This window comes from Ctenopharyngodon idella, chromosome 14 (genome assembly GCF_019924925.1).
Source record: "Ctenopharyngodon idella isolate HZGC_01 chromosome 14, HZGC01, whole genome shotgun sequence".
In the NCBI taxonomy this organism is placed as follows: Eukaryota; Metazoa; Chordata; class Actinopteri; order Cypriniformes; family Xenocyprididae; genus Ctenopharyngodon; species Ctenopharyngodon idella.
Window position 1 is genome coordinate 15,468,679 of NC_067233.1, and position 26,510 is coordinate 15,495,188.

The window sequence follows — 26,510 nt, forward strand, 5'->3', positions numbered from 1 at the left end:
AGCACACGCTTCATTGATCATGTGTGTCGACACGCTGCAGCACGGGAGCTCTTTATGTTTATCTGTCTGCCTCTCTGTCAACTCTTCTAGCTCCCATTCTTAGTCTATATGATTGCCAACCATCCCATATAATAATATAAAATTGTCCCATATTTAAAGGAAAAGAATATTAGATCCATAAGGGACAGAAGTACATCAGCATACAAAAGTTTGGGAGCCTCACAATCCACATGAATGAGCAAACACAGATGAGACACATGGATAGAAACTCAAACAATATTTGCTTTACAGGTGACGAGAGAATTCATCAGATAATTTCGTTGCCCAGCATTAGCATTGGGGAAGTGAATTTGCATTTAGCACGGTTATAGTAGACTGCATTCATATCTGTTTTGCTGGGACACCTTAATGTGGCCGTGTAAATGAAATGTGCATTTCTAATCAGACAGCAATCCAATCGAACATAACGCCAAATGATTAACTGTAAATAGTCTGACAAAATTACCGCTGCAAGAAGAAAGAGTGCACATGGAAAAAATGAGGGGTACTAATGTTATTTTAACACTTTTAGTTGTTATCTTTTTGTAATGTTCATCAGAATGTTTTGATGAAATGCAGAGAAACTGGATATGTATTTTTTTCCACTGGATGTATTGTTTTTAATTAAAATTTCTAATTGATGTCTAATTTTTTCCAAATTTGTTACTTTTAATTAAAATAAATAAATCTACAATATCTAAAAATATAAAATATATCTAATATCTAAAATACAAAAAATAAAGTTTCTAATGAAATATTTATGCAGAGTCAAATTCTCTGGGCGAAGCTAAAGTGAAATGTGTGTAGTAGTGTGTGACACTTCCGTATGACATTAAAATTAATTTTTTTTTTTTTACAACCGCCGCAATGAAATTGAATGTCAGTGAGCCTATTAATCAATGTGAATCCATTTCAAATGCAGTTTAGCATTTAATTACAATTTTTGCTTAAATTAAATGGCAAATGTACATCAAGAAACTGAGATTAGCCCAGTAACACTTTAAAATAAGGTCAATTTGTAACATTAGTTAATGTAACAATAAACTAACAATGAAATTTACATCATTTATTATGTTGGTTAATGGTTGATGATTGGATTCTGCACACAATACTGTTCAAAAGTTTGGGGCTGGTAAGATTTTGTTTTAATGCTTTGGAAAGCAGTCTCTTATGCTCAACTAATGCTGCATTTATTTGATCAAAAACATTTACAATTTAAAAAGTTTTTATTTATTTGAATATATTTTAAAATGTAATTTATTCCTATTATTTTTTATTATCAATGTTGAAAACAGTTGTACTGCTGTGGAAACGATGATACATTTTTGATTTATGAACCTTAAAGTGCACCTTGTTTTCCTGTTAATTTTCCGGTTTCCAGCTGTGAGAGTCCTCGTACCCTTCACACTCCTGGAGCTGAACACTTTGCATTTGATTCAGCTCTTTTACTGTTGCATCTGAGTTTATTTGAGCGATGACTCTCGTGTCGTCTCGTGAGGGGTTTGGCTGAGACCCCGGAGTCACTGTCAGTCCTTCCCACCCCTCTGCTTCTTAATTACGCTCATTCATTAAGGTGGGCTTTTTGACTAAATAACAATATCCACACACTGATTTGTCAATTTGCATAGCTAATTAAGTCATTAGCTGAAATGTTACCGATTAGAAAAAAACTGAATGGCGCTTGCCAACGAGCCTTGAATTTGCCATCTGTTTTTGAACGGCAACTGTCGCCCTGCAGTCTGGGTTTTAAACCAGGGGCCAGGATCACAAACGTTAACACACACACACACACACTCATACAGACGTGCTCACGCAACCTACAGGTTTCCAGCTGGTGGTTTGACGAAGAGCTCTAATTGCTATCAAATGGAAAGGCTGTCCAGTGCTCTTGTCTAATTAGATGTAGCCTGTGGCTAAACCCACACGCTAAACAAACAGACTACCTGCCTAGCCTAAATGACTGCTCTCAAACTGGCTCCGCATCCCCTGGATCTGAGCTCGAGGTGCACAGAAAGCCCTCAGTTGAGGCCGACCATTTTCTAAGACTGGAGAAAATTTCAACCCATTCACATATCCAGGCATGTTACACACGCATGACTGTCCAACTTGTCATATACTATTGAAATCATAATTTCAGGCTAAAAAGATGACCACAAGGGGGCAGTGTTGTAATACTGTTCAATACAAGAACACCCCACCCCCCCAACCCAGTGATCACATGATCAGCTCATTGTGATTGGGCTCACGTAGGAGGCCGATCAGGCAGCATGCGATGACTGCACAGACAAAGCCAAGTGGCCACGCTACATATGTAACCAGCGTGTTCCTCTCCACGACGCATGGCGACACTGCTTACAATGAGGCTCGCCGCTTCGAATGGGGAGTAAAATGAAGAGTGTTGGATCTATATGATAATGAGCGCTGGCACAGAGCCAGTTGTTCACACCAACAATTTTCTCGCTGCTTGTGTGAATGTGTCTGGTGCCCTCAAAGTGATGGACACTGGCTAGATACAAGCAGGACAAAATATATGCAATTAGAGTTACCTACAAAGAGAGATTTTATATATTTTTATATTATATTTTTATATAATACAGATCAGGGATGTTATTGTTACTAAATCTAAAAAGCTGGAAAAAAATATAAATATTATATGAAAAGCCTATTAGAAAATAATATAAATATAAAAAACAATAAAAATCACAAAAGTTAAAATTTGTAAAACTTAAATAGAAAAATAGTAAGCAAATTAATTATTTTAATAAATAAATGCTATAATAGTTTGTATGAAATACTACATAACTCTAATATAGATATATAATTTTATTATACAATTAAAAAATTTTTTCATAACGTTTTTCTTTTTTTTTTTTTAAATTTATAATATAATACAAATATGTATATAATTGACTATATATTAGGCACTGGCCATCCTGTTCTCTAGATATCGAAAAATATCAAGCGAACAGGATGGCCTGTTTATATATATATATATATATACACACACACAATTCTTGTAATGAAAAACAAAATCATAATTTATACACAAGTTTTTAGGCTGTGCCATCAGAGCATGTAAACAAACAGCTCTGGGTTTGACAGACTGAGCTGGAACACGCGAGTGTCTCTTCTCTCTAATCTCCTCTATGGCATTCATGTATCCAATTGTCCCTGAACTCCAGGGGAAAAGCCATGCACTACAAATCCCATCATCCATCTGCAAACAAATTTACCGCCTCACAATACCACTCCCCAAAAACAGCTTTAGCACTCGTGCGTTTTGTGTTTGACCCTGCAGTGAACAAACTGGGAGAACACATCAACCGCCAGAGTAATGCCTGAAGAGGAAGCCTGGGGGATAAAGAGGCACTCTGGGATAAATGCCTCTGAATCGGGGTTAAACACTGTAAGTGGGTAATATAGGAAATGAAAATGAGGGCTAAGGAGTCTCTCTCTGTGAAGGTGCTGAGAGTGTATTTACTTTGGCATTGGAATTGAATAAGCTTTACATTTGTGTCACGGCCCAAAACTCAAACCATGAAGAAACTAATATCACATTACTATATCATGTCATAACAGTACTGTAATGTGTCATTAGTTGTAAAAGGTGCAGAATCAATTCAGACAAGATGCACTTTAAAGGAAAGTTCACCCAGAAAAATCTGTCATTTACTCACAATGATGCTGTTCCAAAACGTACTTTCTTCAGTGGAACACAAAAAGAAATTTTGATGGTGCTTGTCACTTGTAATTACACTATTCAATGCAATTACAATAAAACATCATAAATGTAGTCCATATGACCCATGCACTATAATATAAGTCTTCTGAAGTCATACAGTAGTTTTGTGTGTGCTGGGTTCAGACTACACAATATTTTTGTCGGTTACGATAGTCACTGTGTCAGATTATATGATTTTGACTCCTAAAATCTTGTCATGTCATGGACCAGAAACATGTGACTACACGCTGCTACCCATCCATTTATCGCTTGCTGTCTTTAACCATGTGGATTCTGTCATTAGAAGGCGGGACTATCGACTGACAGAAGGTGCCTGAGTGTAAACAAACAATGGATGGCAGCGTGTTTTGCACTGTCTTGTCGTCAGAAAAGCCCAAAAGTGGACACATATCTGGATTGCATGGATATTTGGATTTCCTCCAAAGAAAACTGAGGTAGATGTTTTATTTACCTTTTTTACTCTGTCGCAGTAGGGTAGTCCCTTAAAGGGAAACATCATAAACGCAGGAGTATTGATCGATAGCTCCACAAACATTTCCTCCATTGTAAAATTCCACCTAGCAGGAATGATACCATTGTCTCTCTTTCGTTTCAGCATGTTTGAAAGCATGTAGGAAGGCGCTTCTGTGCTCCTATTGGCCAGTGTCACTCATGTGACGGAACTCGTCGTGGACGATCAAAAAAAATTTAAACATGCAAGCCTTTCTGTTGTGTCATCGTGAAGCATTGCAGATGCAGCATCGGTTATCGTCCACTATGACACACTACACGAGCTGAAACGATAGAATCTTGCGTCACGATGCCCATTGTCATTTACAAATCCCCACGACACCCTACATCAAGCAGATTGTGGCAAAATTGGGCTAAAATCGTGTAGTCTGGACAGGGCATAAGGAATAGACTGAATTTAAGTAAGATAATCCCATTCAGTGGGCCGCTGACCATTGCAAACGAATCACTGAATCAGTGAGTTTAATTTGAGAACCGGGCCGATTGAGTCAGATTTATAAACAAACAAGTCAATCTGGTTTCGTAAAATGAATCAGCTGATTCACTGAAAAGATTTGACTCAAAAGAATCAAGTCATTTCTACTTTTCTCATGAATGTGCAAAGGAGAGCTGGCGAATGCCACGAAGGTTTATACAGTATAGTGCAGAAGTCATATGGACTACTTGTATGATATTTTTTGGTGCTTTTTATGTCATTTTGGAACTTGACTTCATTGTATATCTACACACACACACAGGTTTATTTTGCTATCAAAGTGAGGACATTTCATAGGCGTAATGGTTTTTATACTGTACAAACTGTACATTCTATCCCCCTACACTACCCCTACCCCTAAACCTACCCATCACAGAAAACATTCAGCATTTTTACATTTTTAATAAAACATTGTTTAGTATGTTTTTGAAGCTATTTTAAATATGAGTACTCATGAACTATCCCCATATTTCATGTTTACGTCATAATACCAGTGTAATACCCATGTCATTATACAAATTTGTGTCCTCATAAATCACAAAAACGCACAGACTCACACACACACACACACACACACACACACACACACACACACACACACGAACTGTTTATAACACACATTCTTTAAATACTGTGTAAATAAAATATTTATTTAATTTCAGCAATTATAATCTCAGCATTATGTTTTCATATTTTATATCTTTATATATATATATATATTTTTTTTTATAATATTATATTATATCATATGTATATAGTAATAGTAGGCTATATATTGAGCATTCTTTAGATACTGGCATCAGATATTGAAAATAAAAAAACTACTACTAAAAAGAATGAAAAATGAATGAAAAACAAATAAATAAAGACATGATGCAAATAAATAATTTTCTTCAAAAAGTCACCTTTTGTGTTGTACAGTAGAAACAAAGTCATGTGGGTTTTTAATAACATGTGGGTGAGTAAAAATGACAGAGCTTTTCATTATTGAGTGAACTACAGGGATACGACGGAATAAGCTCTTGTCAAACACCTATCGCTGTGAATCAAAACTACAAGCGGCACTTAATATGTGTTTTGACAGCATAATCATAATCATATCCTTAGGAAAGCAATCTGAGCAAAATTGCATTAACGTTTTGGATGGTTACAATGTGTGTGTGGGTAAAGAAGAAGATTTGATGCTTACAGGTACCTGGCTGGTCAGATTGAAGTTGTTGGCAGGGCTGCGTTTCTTGCCGCCAGCGCTGTTGCCTAGGCTACTGTTAGACGCACTGCTGGCGGAGTTCTTCCTCTTTCTTCTCTTGGTCGTGGTCTGTCGAGTGGGCTCTGCTCTCCGCAAAACACACAAGCAGGATGCACACACAAATAAGAAGTATTAATAAAACACAAATGCACACATCCACACTCACAAACATGCCACAATGCGAGCGCATGCACACGAATGAAGAAAAAAGACTTTTCCAACATATAAGCAAACACATATTACACAGGGAAAGATAACCAAATGCATCATGCTTTTTTTTCTTTTCTTTTTTTTTTTTTTGAGAGAGAGAGAGAATTAAAGAGCATTCAAACATCTCCCAAGACATGCACTAGTAAGAAAGAACCTCTGCTTTCATTTGCATAAATGCTCAACAGTGCGCAATGCAGTCTCTTCAGCCATGCATGTATGCTTATATCATTAATGTCTAAATGCTGTTTACTTAAATAACACTGTCTTTAAAATGAGATTTATAAGTCCTGGATAACTTGTGTCTTATGTAACAAATTTATGTAACCTTTTTTTAAAATACAGAAACAAACAATTCTAATTAAGTTTTAGCAAATATACCATTTTCTGTGAAACAAACTGCTGAAATATCCAACAGTAATGTCTCTCTTTTTATGCTGAGCATTCATGATTCAAACAGAGAGAAAATGTATTTCATGGGTTTCCATTTAGACAGGTTTCCCTATTAAAAGATGATTCAGAAGATGAGACGAGTACCTTTTTTGTGATTTGAGGGGAAAATTTCCGTTTTGAAGTTCTGTGGATGTCCAGCTGAAATCATATCCAAAGCAAGATTTATTTCCCAGATGATACTTATAATAAATTAAGTAGTTATACATATCCAAGACCAGAAGACATATGCAAATGTAAATGGCAAGACTGCTGATAACAGCAGAAATGATTTTTTTTTTCAAATACACATATATACATTTCATTACAAAATCAGTGGGTCTCATTCGCCCATGCAGAAATCCTTAACATAAATTAGTTCACACACATTTTTTTTTGTAAATTTATGACTAATAAAATACTAATAAATGTTTCTTGAGCAGCAAATCAGAATTAGTAGAATGATTTATAAAGGTTCATGTGATCCTGAAGACTTTAGCTTTACAGGAATAAATAATATTTAAAATAAATTTGAACAGAAATAAAAAAATTTGTCATACTATTTCACAATATTACTGTTTTTACTGTATGTTTCATCAAATAAATGCAACCTTGGTAAGCATAAGAGACTTCTTTCAAAAACATTAAAAAATCTTTCCAACCCCAAACTATATACAGTATACATAAAAATAAAAGTTAGCTAAAGTTGTTAGCCATTAATGTAAATTTGAATGCAATAATGCCTGAAAATGAAATACATTTTAGAGGTTCTTTCTAACCACACCCAGGGAGATGTTTCCACATTGTTTGTGTATGACAGATTTCACATAAAGTCATACTGTACAAAGACATCTGTTTTGATTTTCTGTTTATCAGTGCAAGTGTGTGAATGACGTACTAAAACGCACTCATTTCCACACATACACATATACATGTGAAAAAAAGGGCCAAAAAACTTATCAGTGTATAAAGGCAACCTTCTTTCCTTCCTGTTCCTGAATACAAACGCTCTTCAGATTTTAAAAGAATGGGAGGAAAGAGGGAAGCGAAGCTAATAAGGAAACGACAATTACAGAAGATCCACTTCGATACAGATTGTGAGAAGGCCAGTGCTGACGACTAACGAGTGGATGGGGGTCGTACAGGGTTTCATCCACAGGGAGCGGATGGAGGATGTGTTTTCAGTCCCATATATGTCATGTTGTCACTGTTTAAATCATAATGTATATGTAAACCCTTTGTGTGTTCTAAAGACAAGTTTAAATCATTGTTATTGATTGATTTGACCTCGAGGAACATGCAAGTGACATACAAAGGCATCAAACACAAGAGATATCTACTGATGTCTAATCCCTATTGATTTCATCTGCCAAATGTGGTGTATTTAAGAGTTTTTAGAAAGGATATGTGGAAAAAAGAGAATGCCTATTATAAAACCTCACAGACTTGTCAACATTATGTTTCCATTAGACATAGTAGCCCCAAAAACTTAGGGACAATATAACTACAGGGACTATTTGCCACACATAAATATATATAAATGTCTATTTGATGCCAAGGATTTTTTGATGCCTACATATGATGATGCCCTTGCGAGGGACGCATTGCCTAAAATATAAAAGGCAACTATACAATTACATTTATAAAACGGTTAGTTACTGTCCTTGATTCTGATTGGTCAATAGCTGTGTTTTATTCACAATAAAACACGGCTATGACCACTTCACCCAACAGTTCTGTGTATCACTACACAACACCCTTAGCAACCACTCTTAGCAACGTAAACTGTATGTTCTCAATTTATATTGTTCATTGAAGCTTACTGAATTATGTTCTGTGAGAAAGAGATCGAATGAGCGAGTTTATTACCTGCATTCAGCATTTTTCTTCAGGTCAGTCCTATGTTCATAATAAAAAATCTGTTTATATGTCCGATGTATTATCTTGTCCTTTTAACAGTTAAGGGGTTTTGCTGTGACTGACAGTGCTAGTCAAAGCATTTGTCAATTGCATCTTGTTCCGTGTTCACAACAATTCAGTCTTTTCAATATAAAAGTCTTCGCTACTGACTGACACACTCATAAAGACAGTCTGTGCCGCCATCTAATGGCGTAATAATTAGAGATGCACCGATGTATCGGCCAACAATCGGTATCGGCCGATAAAAGCTATTATTATATCACTATCGGCCATCGGCCGATTGTTTAAAAACAGCCAATGATCAGGGCCGATTATATCCTGTCAATCAAAAGGGTGCGGAAAAACGTGTTCAGACTGCAACTCATACATACTGTGTGTGAAGAAAATCACTCTTGTGTTGAATTTCTTCTTCTTCTTCTTGGCAGTTGGCAATCCAGCTTTTGTGTTGAACTTAACGCATTAACAGTTTGAAAATAGCAGGCTCTTTTTGACCCTGTGAATCACCTGTATTTCAAGCCAAGGTTGCCAGGTCTGCGTTTTTATTTGTAGCGCCTCCCATCCAATAATCGCAAAAGGCTTTGTGCTTTGTTACTTCTGATAAGAATAAAAGTTTAAGTTTTCAAATTCTGTCCATTTTATCATGAAATTCAAATAATAAATGGCGTTTTGACACTCTTAAATGTGATGTGTCAGGTCGCTGTAATGCCGCTGTAATGAGTCTTTTCTTCCTCTTCAGTACAAGTTATCTCTCGAAAAACATGCATGGTCATCAGAGGTATGTCGAAAGATATAGCCTAGTACAACTTGCCAGAATGTATCACGTCTCATGTAATCACTTTATTTGTGCTTCAACCGCGGAAAGACGTCAATAAAACAGCTTGTGAACAATATGTCACATCATGTCAAATTTACCTCAGGAATATTTTCCAATGTTCACAGTTCCTTAGCTATCTACATATAAAAAAAACACTAGAGAGGAGCTTATTTTCTGTTAATTAGGTTTGTGTAAATTTGCCATGAAGACAACAAGTCCTTATGAAAACTACCTTATGTGATACTAAGTTTTATACAAACATTTCAGTTTTTATTTGAGTGTAATTATTATATCTAAAAATAAACAGCAGCTGAATATAAAACTTCTCTTGTTAATTGTAACCTTTAGTTTGCAACATTATTTAGGAGAGATTTTTTTTTCCTTAAGAAAAAAATTTAGTATCGGTGCACCTCTAGTAATAATGTAACTTCTGTTGCTGTTCATGGTCAGGGACTATTTTTCCGGCGGAAGGAAGGCTTTTAGTAAGAGTTTATTTTATGAAATTTGCATCGTTACATATTTTTGGCTTTAATATTTGTATTGTTTTATACCATTTTATAAAAGCAATAAGGTACTCGAGGCTAGCGCCGTATCGTGAATAAGTCACGGCTGAAGGGGCTTCGCGCAGTGCCTAACAACGCCCTTCAGCGGTGACTTATTCACGATACAGCACAGCCTCTCGTACCTTATTGCTTATGTATAAAGACCCATTTATACTGAAATATGAAAAATAAAATTTTATGAATGTGTAAAATGTTATCTGGAAAAGATTCTTTCACTGATCTTTTTGATGTATTCTATCTCTCAGTAGAATACAAAACTATGATTAACCTCATAATAATAACAATTATTTCTTTATTTTTTTCTGAATTTATAATAAATTCAAAATAAATGTAATTAACAAAAATGAATAATTAATGAATGAATGAATGAATTAATTTTAATTAGTTAATTTATCTGATTCATAAATGAATTGCACTTCAAACACACTAAAACAAACACTTGTTTTTTTTTTTTTGTTGTTGTTGTTTTTTTAATGCTATGACATTCAAATTTTTTTATGTTTGGCTTAAAGGGATAGTTCAACCAAAAATGAAAATTTTGTCATCATTTACTTACTCTCAAGTAGTTCCAAACCTGTATAAATTTCTCTGTTGTGCTGTACACAAAAGAAGATATTTGAAAGAATGTTTGTAACCAAGCAGATCTCGCCCCCATTGACTGCCATAGGGGGGAAGAGATCTGCTTGGTTACAAACATTTTTTCAAATCTTTCATTTTGTACAGCAGAACAAAGAAATTTATACAGGTTTGGAACAACTTGAGGGTGAGTAAATGATGACAGAATTTTCATTTTTGGGTGAACTATCACTTTAAGTGTCCAAAAACATTTTGGGGTCACTTCAAAATGAGCAGGATGTATGTTCTAGTATAATATACACCAAAGAGTGTAAAACCACAGAATTCCCACTCGTTTTCCCTGATAGGGCCCATTGAAGAGCTGAATTACAGCTTATTTCCCCAAAGACCATGACTTTAAACACACACATCCGTAAAGATCAGATCAGAGCACAAATTACTGCCGTTAGGAGAGTCCCGTAAAACAGTGGACAGTGATTTGCTGTTACCTGGAGGAGCCACCATTCTTTGCCACTTCTGAAACAGACAGGTCTTTAGACAGTCTCTCGGGCTGAGGTTGTAGGTCTTGTGTCGAGACATTAACTCTTGCATCGGCTCCAGAATGACACACAACTGAAAGAAAGACACACAAACATACACATGAAACATCATCAGTTACTGCCAGTTTACCCAATTTAAAGATTTAACAACATTATCATTAAAATCACACAGCGGGTGGCCTGAAATTCACATGGATAAGCACACACACACAAATCATTTCCCTCTGACAGGATTGTATCCCAACGCTGCTGTATCCTCTCACTTCCACAGGTCCAGGGAAACAATATCTGGATCCGGGCCCACAGAGCAGGGCTATTTCTAATCTGAATGCAAGGAAACCTACAAGCTTCCTTGTCCATCTCGCCGGACAGTGGTCTTATTGCGTCCGAGCACAGGAAACATCCTCGGTGTGGATCTACTGATAAACGTGCTAAAACAAATGCAGGTTTTTCAAGCGACGCTAATGAGTCACTTTTACGAGGTATTTTTACAGCAAGCCAATGCAAGGACCGTGAGAAATTACCCCGGTGAGAGGAAAAATTATCTTGTTTACGGGAATTACAGTGCGCTGCTAAAAGCCCTGAGTTTGACCCCTAAATTAAGTCAGTCAAAAAGTGTTTCCTTTTCCTTTTTTTAAATACAAACATATGACAGTATATACGGTATATATACACTACATGATGGTATATATTATATACCATATAATATGTGACCCTGGACCACAAAACCAGTCATAAGTCACATGGGTATATTTGTAGCAATAGCCAACAATACACTGTATGTGTCAAAATTATCTATTTTTCTTTTATGCCAAAAATCATTAGGATATTAAGTAAAGATCATGTTCCATGAAGATATTTTGTACATTTCCTACTGTAAATATATCAAAAATGTATTTTTGTGAGTGGATATGCATTGCTAAGGACTTGTACAACTTTAAAGGCGATTTTTCTCAATATTTAGATTTTTTTGCACCCTCAGACTCCAGATTTTCAAATAGTTGTATCTCGGCCAAATATTGTCCTATCCAAACAACCATACATCAATGGAAAGCTTATTTATTCAGCTTTCAGATGATTTCAAAATTGACCCTTATGACTGGTTTTGTGGACCAGGGTCACATATTATGCCTGATTATGTGCAGTGAAAAATACAGTGTACAAAAACACTCCTGTCCTGTCCAAAAGGTGCAGATATGGCTGAGGCACACAGACTTGCTGTTACAAGAGCTGCGTAAAATCCAAATTTAATTCACAATTCGGCTTAGGCTGCACCGCTGCATTTTAACTCTGCATTAATAAGTGAGGCTGTGCGTTTAATGCGACCAACAACAACTGAGAAAGACACACTCAGTGGGAGAAAAACGGCTGTTCCGAAAACCTTGAAAGGGCCTTTTTTCCTCGCTTCTCCAAGCAGCTCGCGATAAACAAGTTTGTGTTTTTTTGCTGTGCTCGAGCTCAGCGCAGAGAGAGACCCACAATGCTGCACCTCAAACGGGAACGCTCATTAATGTTATGCTAATTCTCTCTATCCAATTCATTTTCTCTCCCTCTCTTGTTCTCCCATTTGCAAAACGGAGCTGTCACTCACACTGAAATGACGAGAATAAACAAAGCAGCCATGAAGCAGGCTAATAAATTCTGAGCAGTGGTAACACGCACACACACACAGACACATTTAGTCACATATAAATGTACAAATTTACATACATATTTTACATTACGATTTTTTAATATCTATACACAGTCTAAGAATAATAGTAAAATACAAAAATGAAAAGGAATTACCATGTTTAATTAGGGTAACCAGGGTAATATTGTGGATTTTTGGACACATACCATGGTATACAGCAGTAGTTCTCAACCTGTTTGACTTAATGGCATCCTGTTGTCCAACACAATATTCAAAGGCCCCCATATTATATATAAGATATTTTCAGTATTTCTGCGGTAATTATGACGAATCAAAAATTATGGATGGATGGATAGATGGATGGAAGGATGGACGGATGCGTTGTCCCTGGCCATATACAAGATACCAAAATACCATGGTATTATCATTTGATACCATCAATGGATCATGGTATCTCCACAATACTTTTTTGTAAGGGAGATTGAACAAAAGAATTTTTGTTCTGCTTACCCTGAGGTAGTTGAGGGTGAAGTTGGTCAATCCCATGCGGGTGATGTTTTTTCGAGAGCTGCTCCAGGACTTGAGGGTCTTGTGCCTGCAGGTAGTCAAAAAGGAACCTTATCACTTTATAGAAACCCACCCCCAAAACCCACAGCATGTTATTGACCAAAAGCAACACATATGGCTTTTTTCATGCTTCATTTATGAGACCCTGGATGTGACCACATATTCACGGTTATATTCAGATTTTATGTCTGTGGTGGTTGTAACACTAGATGTGCTGTTATTTCTTTGTGCTGGAGAGATTCTAGTTATGCAATTTATCTGAATCACTGTGATTACACTGAATACATTTCTGATTCAGATTTGGGGCATTGATTCAGGAGTATGCTGCAGCTGCTAAATAATATTGATTGACTAAATGTAAATTGCAATGTTACAGTGCATTTCATTATGAATTACAAACTAAATGCTGTTTTTGTAATTACTGGTAAATTATTGGCCAGATTCATCAAGGTAAATTGTGTTAAGCAGCATGAGTTTAATCACATAGCAATGACATCAGCCAATCATTGAGCTCCTGTCACTGTAAACTATGTAAACAGTGTAAACTATCAAAGTATAGAGCAGGGGTATTCAATTAAAGTTCTAAGAGGTCTGGTCTCTATATTTCCTTTCTAGCGGAGGTTCGGACAACGCTTTTATGCAACAGTTCTAAATTTCCATCTGGGCAGCAGTAGTACTTTGTAAAAAGAGAAAAAAAAAAATCCAAAAGAGTCAAAATAGTCATCAAAGATGACTATATTGGGCCCTTAGAGCCAAAGTCTGAGAGTTATGAATAAATAAATAAATAAATTTCATCAGTTGACCTCAATTGGATATGAATATTAGAAAGTAAGATCAAATGTTTTATCAGGCTGTTATTATTTTTAATAAAGAATGCATGGCAGAAGGCCATGTGACAGAAAAGATACTTTATAGGTTCAGGGTTTTCCTCTTGAATTCTGGACAATTTTTATATTTCACTTAAAATAAGTATCTAAAGAAACAAAAAAACAAAACGCTCTCATCATGAGCAGAAAACAAAGTTAACTAGTAATTTCAAAGTTTTAGTTGTCTTTCCTTGCCATCTTCAAATACTTTTTGCCACTTTTCCCAGTTATAACATTGTTTATTACGAAATGCTCTTAACCTGCTGATTAATATTGCTAAAAGTAGATGAAAAAATGTCTTGTTAAAAAAACTTGTCTATTTGAACTGTCTGAGTCATATATGTATGCACAGACAAAAATAACTGTATTTGCTGCATTCTCATTTTCTGCAGTGTTTTAGAGAAAGTATCAATCTATTTTGCTGCTCACTGTAATTCTGCTACTGATGTTAAAATAAAGGCATAATTTCTCAATGTGCCGCTTTAGCAGGAGAGAGAAGCAATGCTCACAGAACAGAAAGGGCTTGCATGAAAGCGCGTTTGCCATAAACGACCCTGAGCGCTTGTGGTGTGTCCTGCTCAGCTGTTTTGACGTGCTGCTCACTTTTAACTGTAGAAAAGGTAAAATGCTATCGTTGTTATAATGTCTCGCGGTCCGGTTGAAACCAAGCCAGGGTCTGGAACCAGACCGCAGCCCACTATTCGAGGACCCCTGGTATAGAGCTTCTGAAACACTGTTCCTCCAATTTGCTCATATTCTCATTAGCCTTGATCAGATGACTTTGACTCAATTTCTTTGCAGCTTTACCCTTGTGTACAAGAATAAGTTGATCAAACATGCTGCAGAAACTTTTGCACTATCCCTGTCAAAAATCTTTCAAAGCCCTTTCTCCCTCATTCACTCGCTCTCCCTCTTCACCAGAACACAGGGCCCCAAAGGGCCCAATTTAAGAGCATGTGAATTTCATAAGTTGCTGTGAACAAACTTTCTAAAACTTTTATTATTTCTGAATCTACAAGGGGGAGTGATAAGTTAAAACTTATGTGATATGTCTATATGTCTAAAATTATATGTGATATGAAGCTCAATATATTGGGCTTAAAAAGCAATGAGTCACTAAAAGCTAAGCTTTAAAAGGAGAAAATTATACACGAGATTTACAGTCGCTTAATTTCCTTCATCAGAGTACGTCGGCATGATTGTACTTTTTTAAAATATATATTTTCATCCAATTATTTTTTTTAAATAATTTCTTAATTTTTGCCATATGTAAAATAAGTATAAAGTAGAATTATTCTACGTTGTCAGTTCCGTTTTACACCGTGTCTACACCAAACGTGAGCACTAAACTGATGCCCCATTCTATTTTTGATGTGCTCCATGCACTTGCGCTACTTCCAACAACAGTACAAATGGATTTGACACTTTCGCTTTGATGCGTCTAGTTTAGACAACCTGGAGCTGTTGCGGCATGATGCGATGCTCCGGTGTAGAGGGTGCACTCATGATCTGAACCCAAAATCTTAGCTTAAAAATAAACAATAACAGTTTATATTTTACTAATCATTTGGTAATGGCTATTTTTTTTTAGATAATCCAGTTAAATTAAATATTTTAGAAATGAATGACACTTTATTTTTTTTTAACACTTTATATTACTTTTTCTTTTTATTAGAAACTTCATGGATGCAAACCAAAAGAAAAAATTATTCATAATAAATAAGACGGACATCAGTGCAAAAAACACACTGACCCACCCACAATGCTCTCAGAACGCACTTATGCCCCTGCCCCAGCGGAGGTCTGTGCACGCCACTGACGTTTACATTGTTACAAAACAATTATATTTCAATGTTCTTATGACTATTAAGCAGCACAACTGTTTTCAAAGTTGATAATAATAAGAAATGTTTCTTGAGCCCCAAATCAGCATATCAGAATGATTTCTGAATAATATTCTAATAATATTACTGTTTTTACTGTATTTTTGATCAAATAAATGCCGCCTTGATGAGCATGAGAGCCTTTCAAAAATATTTAAAAAATCGTAATGGTAGTGTAACATTTGAGTTAAAAAACGGCAAAACTAAATTTTATAAATCGAATAGCCTTGTAAAATAGCTGATATACTGCACACACACATCTCCAACCAAACCAAGTGATAGTAGAGCCCTAGGATGGAGATTTGATATCAAACTCACGTGCATGGCGAGAATGCTCCGTGGGATAAGTTCCCGATACTGTCTGATGTTGAAGTGCCACGTCTTGATCCTCATCAAATCATCAAAGGCGAACTCCAGAATCAACCTGCCTTCCGTACACACCTGAGAATGCAAACATTGAGAAATCTATGATGACTACATGTATTGTGTGTTAGATATCTCTCTTATCATGATGAAATAAGTTTAGAGAAAAATGCAAACTCAGAGAGTTTCAAAATGCATCACTCAAATGCAAGTGAGATTTATACAGCATATACAGTCAATTCAGATAATATGTCAGAATAGTTAGGCTTTTCATACCAGATGACAGAGTTTTAAAGCTATTTCCTAATAAAAGGTATTTATGTTGTATACCTGAACTGAAGGCCAACGAAATGGAAATACTTGAGACGAGCTTACACAAACACAAAACAACAAAATGTTGAAAACATGCAGAGGCCATAAACCATTAGCAATTACAAAAAAAAAGCAAAAAAAAAAAAAAAAAACAGGATGAGAAAAACATTTTGCTGAATTTAGAGCTGCGCTGCTCATAGCCCCAATGTTCTGTTGCTGGGGTAACCGGAGGATGAGGAGGAGGAAGGGAGGGAGGGAGGGAGGGAGAGGAAGGGGGATTGGGGGGGTGGAAGCGTCAGCTGATTAGTTGGCATGGCAACGGCAAAGATGTAATCCTGCTAGAGCCACTCTAATCAATGCCCTCAGCACAGATGGTCTCTGGAGGATCAACAAGAAAGAATCTGGCGGGAGAGCACAGCGCCATCACATGACCACACTTTTTCACATTCTCTTGCTCGCTCTCCCCACTTCTTTCATCTTCTGTATGCTTTTCCTGCTCTCTGAATCTTTTTTTGCTTGTTTCACTCTCCTTTTTTGTCTGTCTTTCCACCCCTTGTTCAGCACCATCTCTCAACACTGTAACATGCTAAGGAAAAAGCAAAGTGAAAATGAAAGCATCTGTCTTTTCCTCTCCCTCTATCGCTGTACTGCTCCATAGCTCTGCTTCAGGATGTGTTTTAAATTTCAACCGGTCTAGCCAATCGTTAGAATATTGAAATCTAGGGGATTCTTCATATGTCTTATAGAAATAAAACAATGTCTAATAGTGGATATATGCAGCACAAGAGTACAGCTGAGATTTTGTAATCATTTACTCAAAGACTAGCGGGTCTCTATTCCTCTGTATGTCTATAATAAGTACATGGGCTCTTGTATGGATTAGAGTGGATTAGTCCATATCAGTATGTGAAAATAATCTAAAGTGCTTGATGGACAAGGTGGAAACATAAAATCTGTTGATAAGTGGTTTAACCCTCTGATGCATGATGTCCACTACAGCTGACAGATCTTTAAAAGCCATTTTATTAACCATTCAGTGTGTGACATTACACCCAAACCACAATGGGCCGATGACCTTTAACCTTTTTTCATAATTCTATAGCTTTTTATTATTTTTTATTACTATAATGCAATGTCAATACTGTCCTCACCACTTTTTTTAAACATCTCGCTGCACGGATATATACCTTAATACAAATTAAGGTATATATTTTTTAACACATTTTTTAAGATGTAATTTAAGTCTGAGGTGTCCCCAGACTGTGTCTGTGAAGTTCCAGCTTAAAATACCTCATATCATTTATAAATCCATGTTGTAAATACCCATTTCTGACTACAGTCAAAAACAGGCTGTTTTCGCACATGTGCCTTTAAATGCAAATGAGCTGCTGTGCCCCGCCCCCTCTCTACGATTACAGTTCTTACCGATCACGGATTCTCTGCCACATACAAACAAGACATCTGCTTGGTTTTGATTATCATCTATATCGCGAACACTCACGGATAGCATAGTTTTTCTTTCATCATTAAAGTTTATTATTTTCACGCGTTTTAAAGCTATATCAGTTTAAACTTCTAATGGATCGTTTTGTGAGCGCACTTGTCTGAAGCGCACACACACAGACAGCTGGCTGTCAGACGTCATGTCTCGTGAGTGACTTCTCTTTCACATTTTTTGTTTTGTTTACACTGTCAAATACACAAAAACACACAGTTCACATAAACACAGTCAGTTATGTCTGTGAACGTAAATAGCAGGCAACGTTACAGAAATCGTATGTGTATATTAGATCTGTGGCGCATTCCCTTCAAAAATAAAACTAATCCACTGCGTTCAGCGGCTCAGATGTCAGTAAATGAAGACTGTTATGTTCACTCTTACATCCAACAACAAAACATCTCAATTACTTACCAGACATTGCTGTCACTACAGCTGCTAGAGCGCGGGGAAAATGGCGAACAGCGAACAACTCGCTGAGGGCGGAAACAATGGTAATTCAGGACTGTCAATCAGCGGCCGTGGGCGGGGCATGAGTAATGTGACGTCACATTACTCAGAGAATCAAAACGGCTTGTCTGCTTGAGACTGCTTTGGTTTAATGAGGATTTAAAAAAAAAAGGAGTGAATGGATTTTTATCATTGTAGAGTGGTTGTGTTCACACTCTGCTAACACACATTTATATCCATATAACACCTTGTAAAAGTGGATTTAGCATAATAGGTGACCTTTAATATATCCAGTTGATGTTCATTTGTGTTAAATAAGAGGTGATCTGGCACTGGAATGTGATGTTTTTGAAATCATGCTGAGTGTTCATTACCAATGTTCTCTTTTGGCTCACACAGACGAGCGTGTCAATCTATTGCTTAATGCCATTTTTTAGAGACCGGTGAAATCACAAAACAAAATGCACACAAACATGCCCCTGCTGTTGATATACAATCATTGATGAACATCTTTGGAACGTCTGACACGGTTAACAAAAGTTCTACCACCAGACCATTAGTGAATACGAACACTGTTTGTGGATCTATGTATTTAATTACTAACATAAAGAATCTTTGGACTAACAATACATTGTATTATAGATATAGTAGATGTAAGAATGAAACTATCACATTAAACATGAGTTCTCAATGTACTATTGAAATTGATTTCTGGACATCGTAATGTTATTTTTTCTGCAGTTGTAATTGTACATATCGGATATAGCATTGTATTAGCAACTCCAACACGCACACTCTCCTGTCCCACCCACTTTTTAAAACAAAGTTACACCACTGCTATAATGATATTATTATTATGATTATTATTATTAAGACAGCAGGAATTCAGGCTGAAAAAGTGATGAAGTATCAAGACCTCTATCTTATATTCCAGATGACCCAGATGGCCTGACTGAGGCATAATCCTTCACACTAATAGAAATACAACATATGTCAACAGTTATAATGTCAAAGGGAAGTGACCCTAATGATACAAGTGATATCATCAACCCTGTTGGTCTGGTTTAGATCAATTGCACACTGCATATTTAATCAATAAAACAGTTAGTTGACAACTAACAAATGACCATGAATGCAATAAAATGTCTGTTATACTTACTTTTGTGTCCTTGTTTTAGTGCATTCAGACAATGAAGAAAATGAAATCTCACCAACTTGATTTTATTATTTTTTGTTTTACCATGACTATGAAACTAATTAAAATCAGATGTATATGACAACACACAGAGTGAGTACTGAGTAATAGATTTATAAAGAGCTTTCTCAGCAGAGTCCAAAGCTGCCTCAAATATTTCACGAGGATTCCAAACGACATCCATCAGTAAACACACAGAATAATGGCTATGATTAAAGTAGTAAATGATCAAGCCTGCCATATTTGTTTGTTCTATTAGAAGTTTACAGGGTTTATCACAGGGAATGTAAGAACTGAAGGAAACAGATAACTGTCATTACTCCTTCCACACACACACACACACACACACACACACACACACACACACACATTCTCCCTCTTTACCTTGGTGAACATGGGCTTTCCGTGCTGCGTGACCATGGTGCACTGATCGCAGTCTACAGTGATGCAGGAGTTGTGGAAGGACTCTTTGGAGTGTTTCAGGATGTAGTAGAGGTCTGACACGCCACCCTCAAATACCGTGCTGAAGTAACGAGGGATGAGGGTCCGCCCGATTGCTGAGGAGAGAAACAAGATGTCATTTACATTGCATTGCATTTCAGATTTTCACTTAAGATGTTGGTCCCCACATCCAAGCCATTTCTTGAAACTCTTAGTCCTTTCAGTTTCTACAAATTGTTCACAAATATCGGACATCATAGTTTAAACACACATACATTTTAATTATACATTTCTGTTTTTAATGTTAAGTATTTTTGTTTTTGCAGCATTTTCATAGTATCCCAGCTAACAAAAATTATGTTCTGTTTTGCTAACATACCCATTAAGTTATACTAAAAAAACATTATTTCTGAATGTTCTCTGAACGTTCAAAATGTCCATTTTTTTTTTTTTTTTACAAATGTCTGTTTTTTTGTGATTATGTTAAAGGAAATTCCATTTTATGATCTTGCAAACATTATGGGAAGGGAACATTGTTGTATACTTAAACCCTCCGAAACAAGTAGAAACTATCAAAAATTGTTAAAACGTTTCAGGGAAAAATGTTCCATGAACAATGTACAAATAACAATTTTGTGGTAACGTTATTAGACCAGGAAACTTTGAATGCACATCCTATTAACATACTGGAAGAATGTTTGTTCATAAGAGAACCTTGCCAGAATGTTAGCCAAATTTCCCTGTTAGCTGGGACGTTCGGTTTTGGGGTGGCAGACCCCTGGATTGGACTCCTAGTGCCGATTTCAAAATTCACCATGGCCCTTTTCTTTTGGTTAATGTCATTTTGTACTCAAGTTTGGTTGGTATCCGGTTGTCTACTTCAAAAATGTCTGTGCTTTAAATAGGTACATAAGACACTTTATGGTATAATATAGTTGGCCCCCTAAAAGTAAAACTGGGCTCTGTGATGCTGTTATGAAGCATTCATGCAACATTGAAAATATTCTGTGGCAGAAAGAAAACTAATAAATAGACAGACAGAAATGATCCTGCATTAACACACATGGTGTGACCACACTTCACCAGCGAGATGGTAAGACTAGGAATTGTGTTAACAACTGTTGAAGATTAGCATAACTGATATGAAGTATGATCATTTGTTTTTGCAAACTGTTTACAGTAACCTGCCTGAGGTCTTTCAAAAAGTTGGAATACTTCTGCTTCCCTGCAGCTGGAGATAATTATGCAACATTTTTGTTGTTGTTTAACAATGAACAAACAAAGACAGAGCCCTTGTCCGGATGTGTGGCCTCAGGAATATCTGCATGGTTCTTTTTTTTTTTTCTCTGCTTATATTATTGCTTCACTAAAAAAAAAAAAATGTTCTTGAACCAGAAAGTACACCCTGCAACAAATCATTTCAAATCATAGTCTTCAATAATAACAAACAACAATAAATTTAATTGGGAAGCAAAATTGTAAGATTTATATTTTCAATACATCTTTTTATATATATTTAGTTTTTTAACTTTAACATATCTCACTAATTCAGAAAGAAAATAGCAAAATAAATCACAATGGAGTAAGAAAATTAAACATAATTCAAGAATCATAAATTTGACTAAATCTTGTTAGCTTTATTATATTTATATTATATTTATATTACTTTATTATATTATATTTTATACATTACTGTTCAAAGACGTCTCTTATGCTCACAAAGGCTGCATTTTAGATAAAAAATACAGTAAAAAAAAGTAATATTGCGAAACACTATTACAATATAATAAAAATTTTTTAAATATATTTTAAAATGTAATTTATCCCTGTGATGGCAAACTGAATTTTCAGCATCATTACTCCAGTCTTCAGTGTCACATGATCCTTCAGAAATCATTCTAATAAGCTGATTTAATGTTCAAGAAAAAATTCTTATTATTATAAATGTTGAAAACAGTTGTGCAGCTTAATATTTTTGGGATCTCTGCTGTCACTTTTGAATAATTTAATGCATCATTGCTGAATTAAAAGTACCAATTGCTTAAAAAAAAATCTTACTGAGCCTTTGAATGGTAGTGTATACACAAATAAAACATATTAAAAATGAATATGTCTGAGTCACCCATTGAAAAGTTTTACAAAATATTTTAATGCACATTTAGCTGGACATCTTTGGCCAAGAAAGTAGCAGACACGCCTGCAGAGACAACTTGTACTTTTTGCGAGTGGCTTTGCAGTGTTAACTTATCATTTTAATATTGAAACTGAACGGACGAGCAGCCTTATCCAGCTTAGCGTCTGATTTCAGGCAGAAATAATCCATCTTACAGTCAAACTCCCCTTTGAGAGAAATTATGTTTGTGCCACCAGCCCTGAGGGAGCGGAACGGGGGTGGTGGAGGGAAAGAGAGAGAGAACTTCATTTACCCAGCTTCCCTTAAGACAGACGGCACTGCCGCCACCGGTTAAAACTGCACGGGCAGAAGGAGAAAATGAAACAGCTGCAAACGCGGCCTGTTTCTTAAATTGGCTAAAGTCTGGCATGACTAAATCAACACATAAATACTTGGCAGGGGGAGAGAGTGAGAAAAACAGGAGAAGAGGAAGGAGGGGAGGGAGGGATAGAGGGAGAGCCCTAGCTTGAGCGTATAAATGAAGGTCTCCCTAGTGGTTAAGACACAGAGTGAGCCGACGACGAGAGCTGACTGTTAATGAGAGAGTGCGAGAGAGAGAATGGTAGAGCGCTTCGAAGGGACAGTGAAAATAAATATGAAATGCCCATGAATGAAAAAAGGCACAGAATACAGGCAAATAAAGCACTATAGGGAGGGACGGAGAGGAAGAAAGTGAGAGAGATACAAAATGAAAGGCTGACAGGTAGAGTGACAGCGAGGGGTGTCATGCTGAAGGGAGATGTTGTTTCTGCAGGCACACCTGACTGCCTGCTAAAGTTCTAGAGCACTGTGGCATAGCGGCTCCTATGCCTAACCATGGGGCATAAAATCACAGACACACTAAAATAACAGACAAGCGTGTGCGTTTGTGCATGGTGGTACCAGGGCAGCTTGAACACACAAGGAGCTTTATAATAGCTGGAGAAAGCTATCCAAGGCTAACTGGATTGTGCTAACCAAACAAACCTTAACCACTTGGTCTGTTTTAGTATCCTATGGCCAGTCTATAAATACATGGTAACCTATTGCCAGGAGTCCAGTTTGTTTTCAACTGCTGACATTTTTTTATGAAAATTTCTTGAAATACCAATATATCGTCCAGGGATTGACCTCCGCTGCAACAAATACAGAGAATACAGATATTCTATAAATAGGACTAAGCCCAGTGTTGGGAAAAGTTACTTTTAAAAGTAATGCATTAAAATATTGTGTTACTATCTAAAGAAGTAACAGTACTTTGGAAAGTGGAAAGTGGAACAGTGGAAAGTAATATGATATGTTACTTTTGCATTTCTTTTTCTCATCTGGGCTAGGCTTGATTTATTGTTTTTTAAAGCTGCAGTCCGTAAGTTTTGCCTCTTTGTCGCCATCTCTGTTTGAAACCTGCAATTGCAGTTATTTGCGGAATTATTATCTTTATGTGGGTTGTGTATCGGCACGGCTCCTCAGTGCGGATGAATCTAATGTTTGCTGTCAGTCACCACACCGGTGTGGATACTGTACTTCGGAATCACAGATTCTACATCTTGAAATTATGAAGAATTTTCACCAGAAAATGTAATCTGAGCAAGTAAGTAACATGTCTGCCACTTTTGTTCTGACCATCTGAGAAAAAAAGCATTACAATAAATCACGCTGAATGGTGATTAAATCTAACCATCGCTTAGCTCAGATCACATCAAACCTTGCAAATTAATATTACTATTATACTTTGTTCTCAAATTGTTAATGTTAACAACATCAGCATTGCGTGACTATGTGTATTTAGTGTGTATTAGCATGCAGATTTCAATTTCTGTAGCCAGTCCGCAGTCCGAAGTCTTTTGCTTTTGACTACAGGTGAATCTCCAGTTGTCACTGAAGTTTGTCATTTGGACCTTTCTGGATTATAATCCGCATCAAAATGATAAGTTCAATTATTGTAGCTGCTGTGAGAAAAGGCAATAAATGATCCGCCGCCTGTAGCATCCTCCAGACCACATGCCATATAGCCTACTAGCTGGGACTCCTTCTCTATGTAAACAGACGTGACGTAATGATGCAAAGACGAACGACTGCATGCTCCAATTTCCCGCGGAAACCCACCAGTACCATCCAAATTAGGAAACATTATTACAGGCTTACCATTGTGAATCGAGCTAAGGTAAGGAGATAGTTTTGAACACTTGCTCAAAATTTGATTTTGGATCATTTTTAACCAAAAAAAGTTACAGACTGCAGCTTTAACAAAAAAACAAACAAACAAACAAACAAAAAAAACACATAGCCTACAAAAGCCCATTCACACCAAATGGCAAATAAATAAGCCTCAGGCCAAAGTAAATGCAAATTCAAGCCTGTACAGTAGAGGGCATAGCTCAAACAAACCTTTTTGTTGTGTTGCCATTCTGGATTGCAGAAGGATGGCCTGACGGGATAGTAAAGTGTTCATTGTATGCACACTTAAGAATCTCGCCGGAAGTGGTACTTTTTGCCTACTCTTTCATGAGTACTGTGAATTCGGACATTCTTCTTTTGTCACATACTGTTTTTTGCCTACTATATAGTAGGGAAGTATGCGATTTTGGATGCAGCCACTTCAGAAAAAAAACAAAAAAAATGAAAACACAAATGTGATGTTTATCTAAAGTCATTTTTGCTTTTTAGTATAGCTGAACTGGATCATCAAAGGTCTGCAGCAAAGACATTGGATAATAAAGTGAGATTAAATACATCAAGTATATTTTAACATTGTAACATATTTAAATATTGCAAGGTTGGCGTAATATTCTGAGTTTTTCACTGTTTTTATTCATTTTGTGGAATACTGAATCTGTTTTTGTGCAAGATGAATAAATGCACACATTTAGCCTAGAACTACAATAACCTTCATGTTTACACAGCGCACACAACACCTCTGAACCTTTACTCCTGATCTCTCTCAACATGGGGGCAGGAGAGATGTCAAGTCAGTAAATGGGACAATAGAACTTGCGTTACTTATTTGAAAAAGTAACTCAGATATATTGTTGCAAATATAAAAGTAATGTGTTACTTTACTAGTTACTTGGAAAAAGTAATCTGATTACATAATTTGCATTACTTATAATGCGTTACCCTCAACACTGTTAATGCCTACACACAAATCACCACATAACTCTGAAATATATTGTACCAGTATTAACCAAGGTCATTTTCAGGGTAAGCTTAATTTCTCCACTCATATTGACACCGTTGCACACTTGTTTATTTTTTCATGCTGTATTCATAACCATTTGTGCCAGATACTGTAAGAAAGAAATGGCGAAAAGTCCTAGTGGGACATAGAGTTTCCTTTGCTACCTTTAGGGGGAGCACTTCAAACAGTCTCTCTTTAAAATAAAAGTCAGTCTCAGCAGGATTCTGACAATAACCCACATGTTTTTCTGTGTCTTTTTTGTACGAGCATGTGTGGCTCCTTTTTGCATGTTGTGAGGGGACTCCAGACTGATTGGCCCATCTACAGAAGCGAGCACTCCAGAGATTGGATTAAGCAGTCACTTGTTTCGGCTAACACGTCGTGCAACATATGCCTCTCAAGTAATGTGTACCCAAACACGCAATTTACAAATAATTAACGTCGTGTTAATTAGGCACATTAATTCACACTGTGCGTAGGCTCCAGGACGGATGCCAGCACTCGCAGCCAAAAAGACAAGAGAGGAGTTTAGTTTCAAGTAGCACAGCAGACGGAGGGGAGACGGTGAGAAAGACAGAGGGAGACAGTGAAACACACAGAGGGGTGGACAGAAAGGTTATGCAGAGAGACAGGCAAAACATAAGTAAATAAAAGACAGACAGAAGTGATTTTGCATGCAAAACAAAGGTCAAACTTTTCTCTTCTTCAAATAAAAACCATTATTTTCTCACCCTCATGTCGTTCCAAACCCATATGACTTTCTGTCTTCTGTGGAACACAAAAGGAGAAATTCTGACTTCTACCAGTTGCTCTTATCCATGCATTTACATTGAATGGAGACTGGTGCTTTCAAGCTTCAAAAAGGAAACAAAAGCACTATAAATGTATCATAAAAGTGGCTCATATGACTTG

The 26,510-nt window shown here is 36.5% G+C and overlaps 1 protein-coding gene across 1 annotated transcript in view; it reads right to left on the reverse strand.

Moving 5' to 3' along the window:
- The window catches only part of ldb2a (LIM domain binding 2a), a 61,881-nt gene that overhangs the window by 3,717 nt on the left and 31,654 nt on the right, over window positions 1–26,510 (reverse strand). The window contains 7 exon segments of the mRNA XM_051859733.1: window positions 5,962–6,095; window positions 6,757–6,810; window positions 11,010–11,133; window positions 13,204–13,254; window positions 13,256–13,288; window positions 16,328–16,450; window positions 20,212–20,384. Coding sequence (XP_051715693.1) covers window positions 5,962–6,095; window positions 6,757–6,810; window positions 11,010–11,133; window positions 13,204–13,254; window positions 13,256–13,288; window positions 16,328–16,450; window positions 20,212–20,384 — 692 coding nt within the window.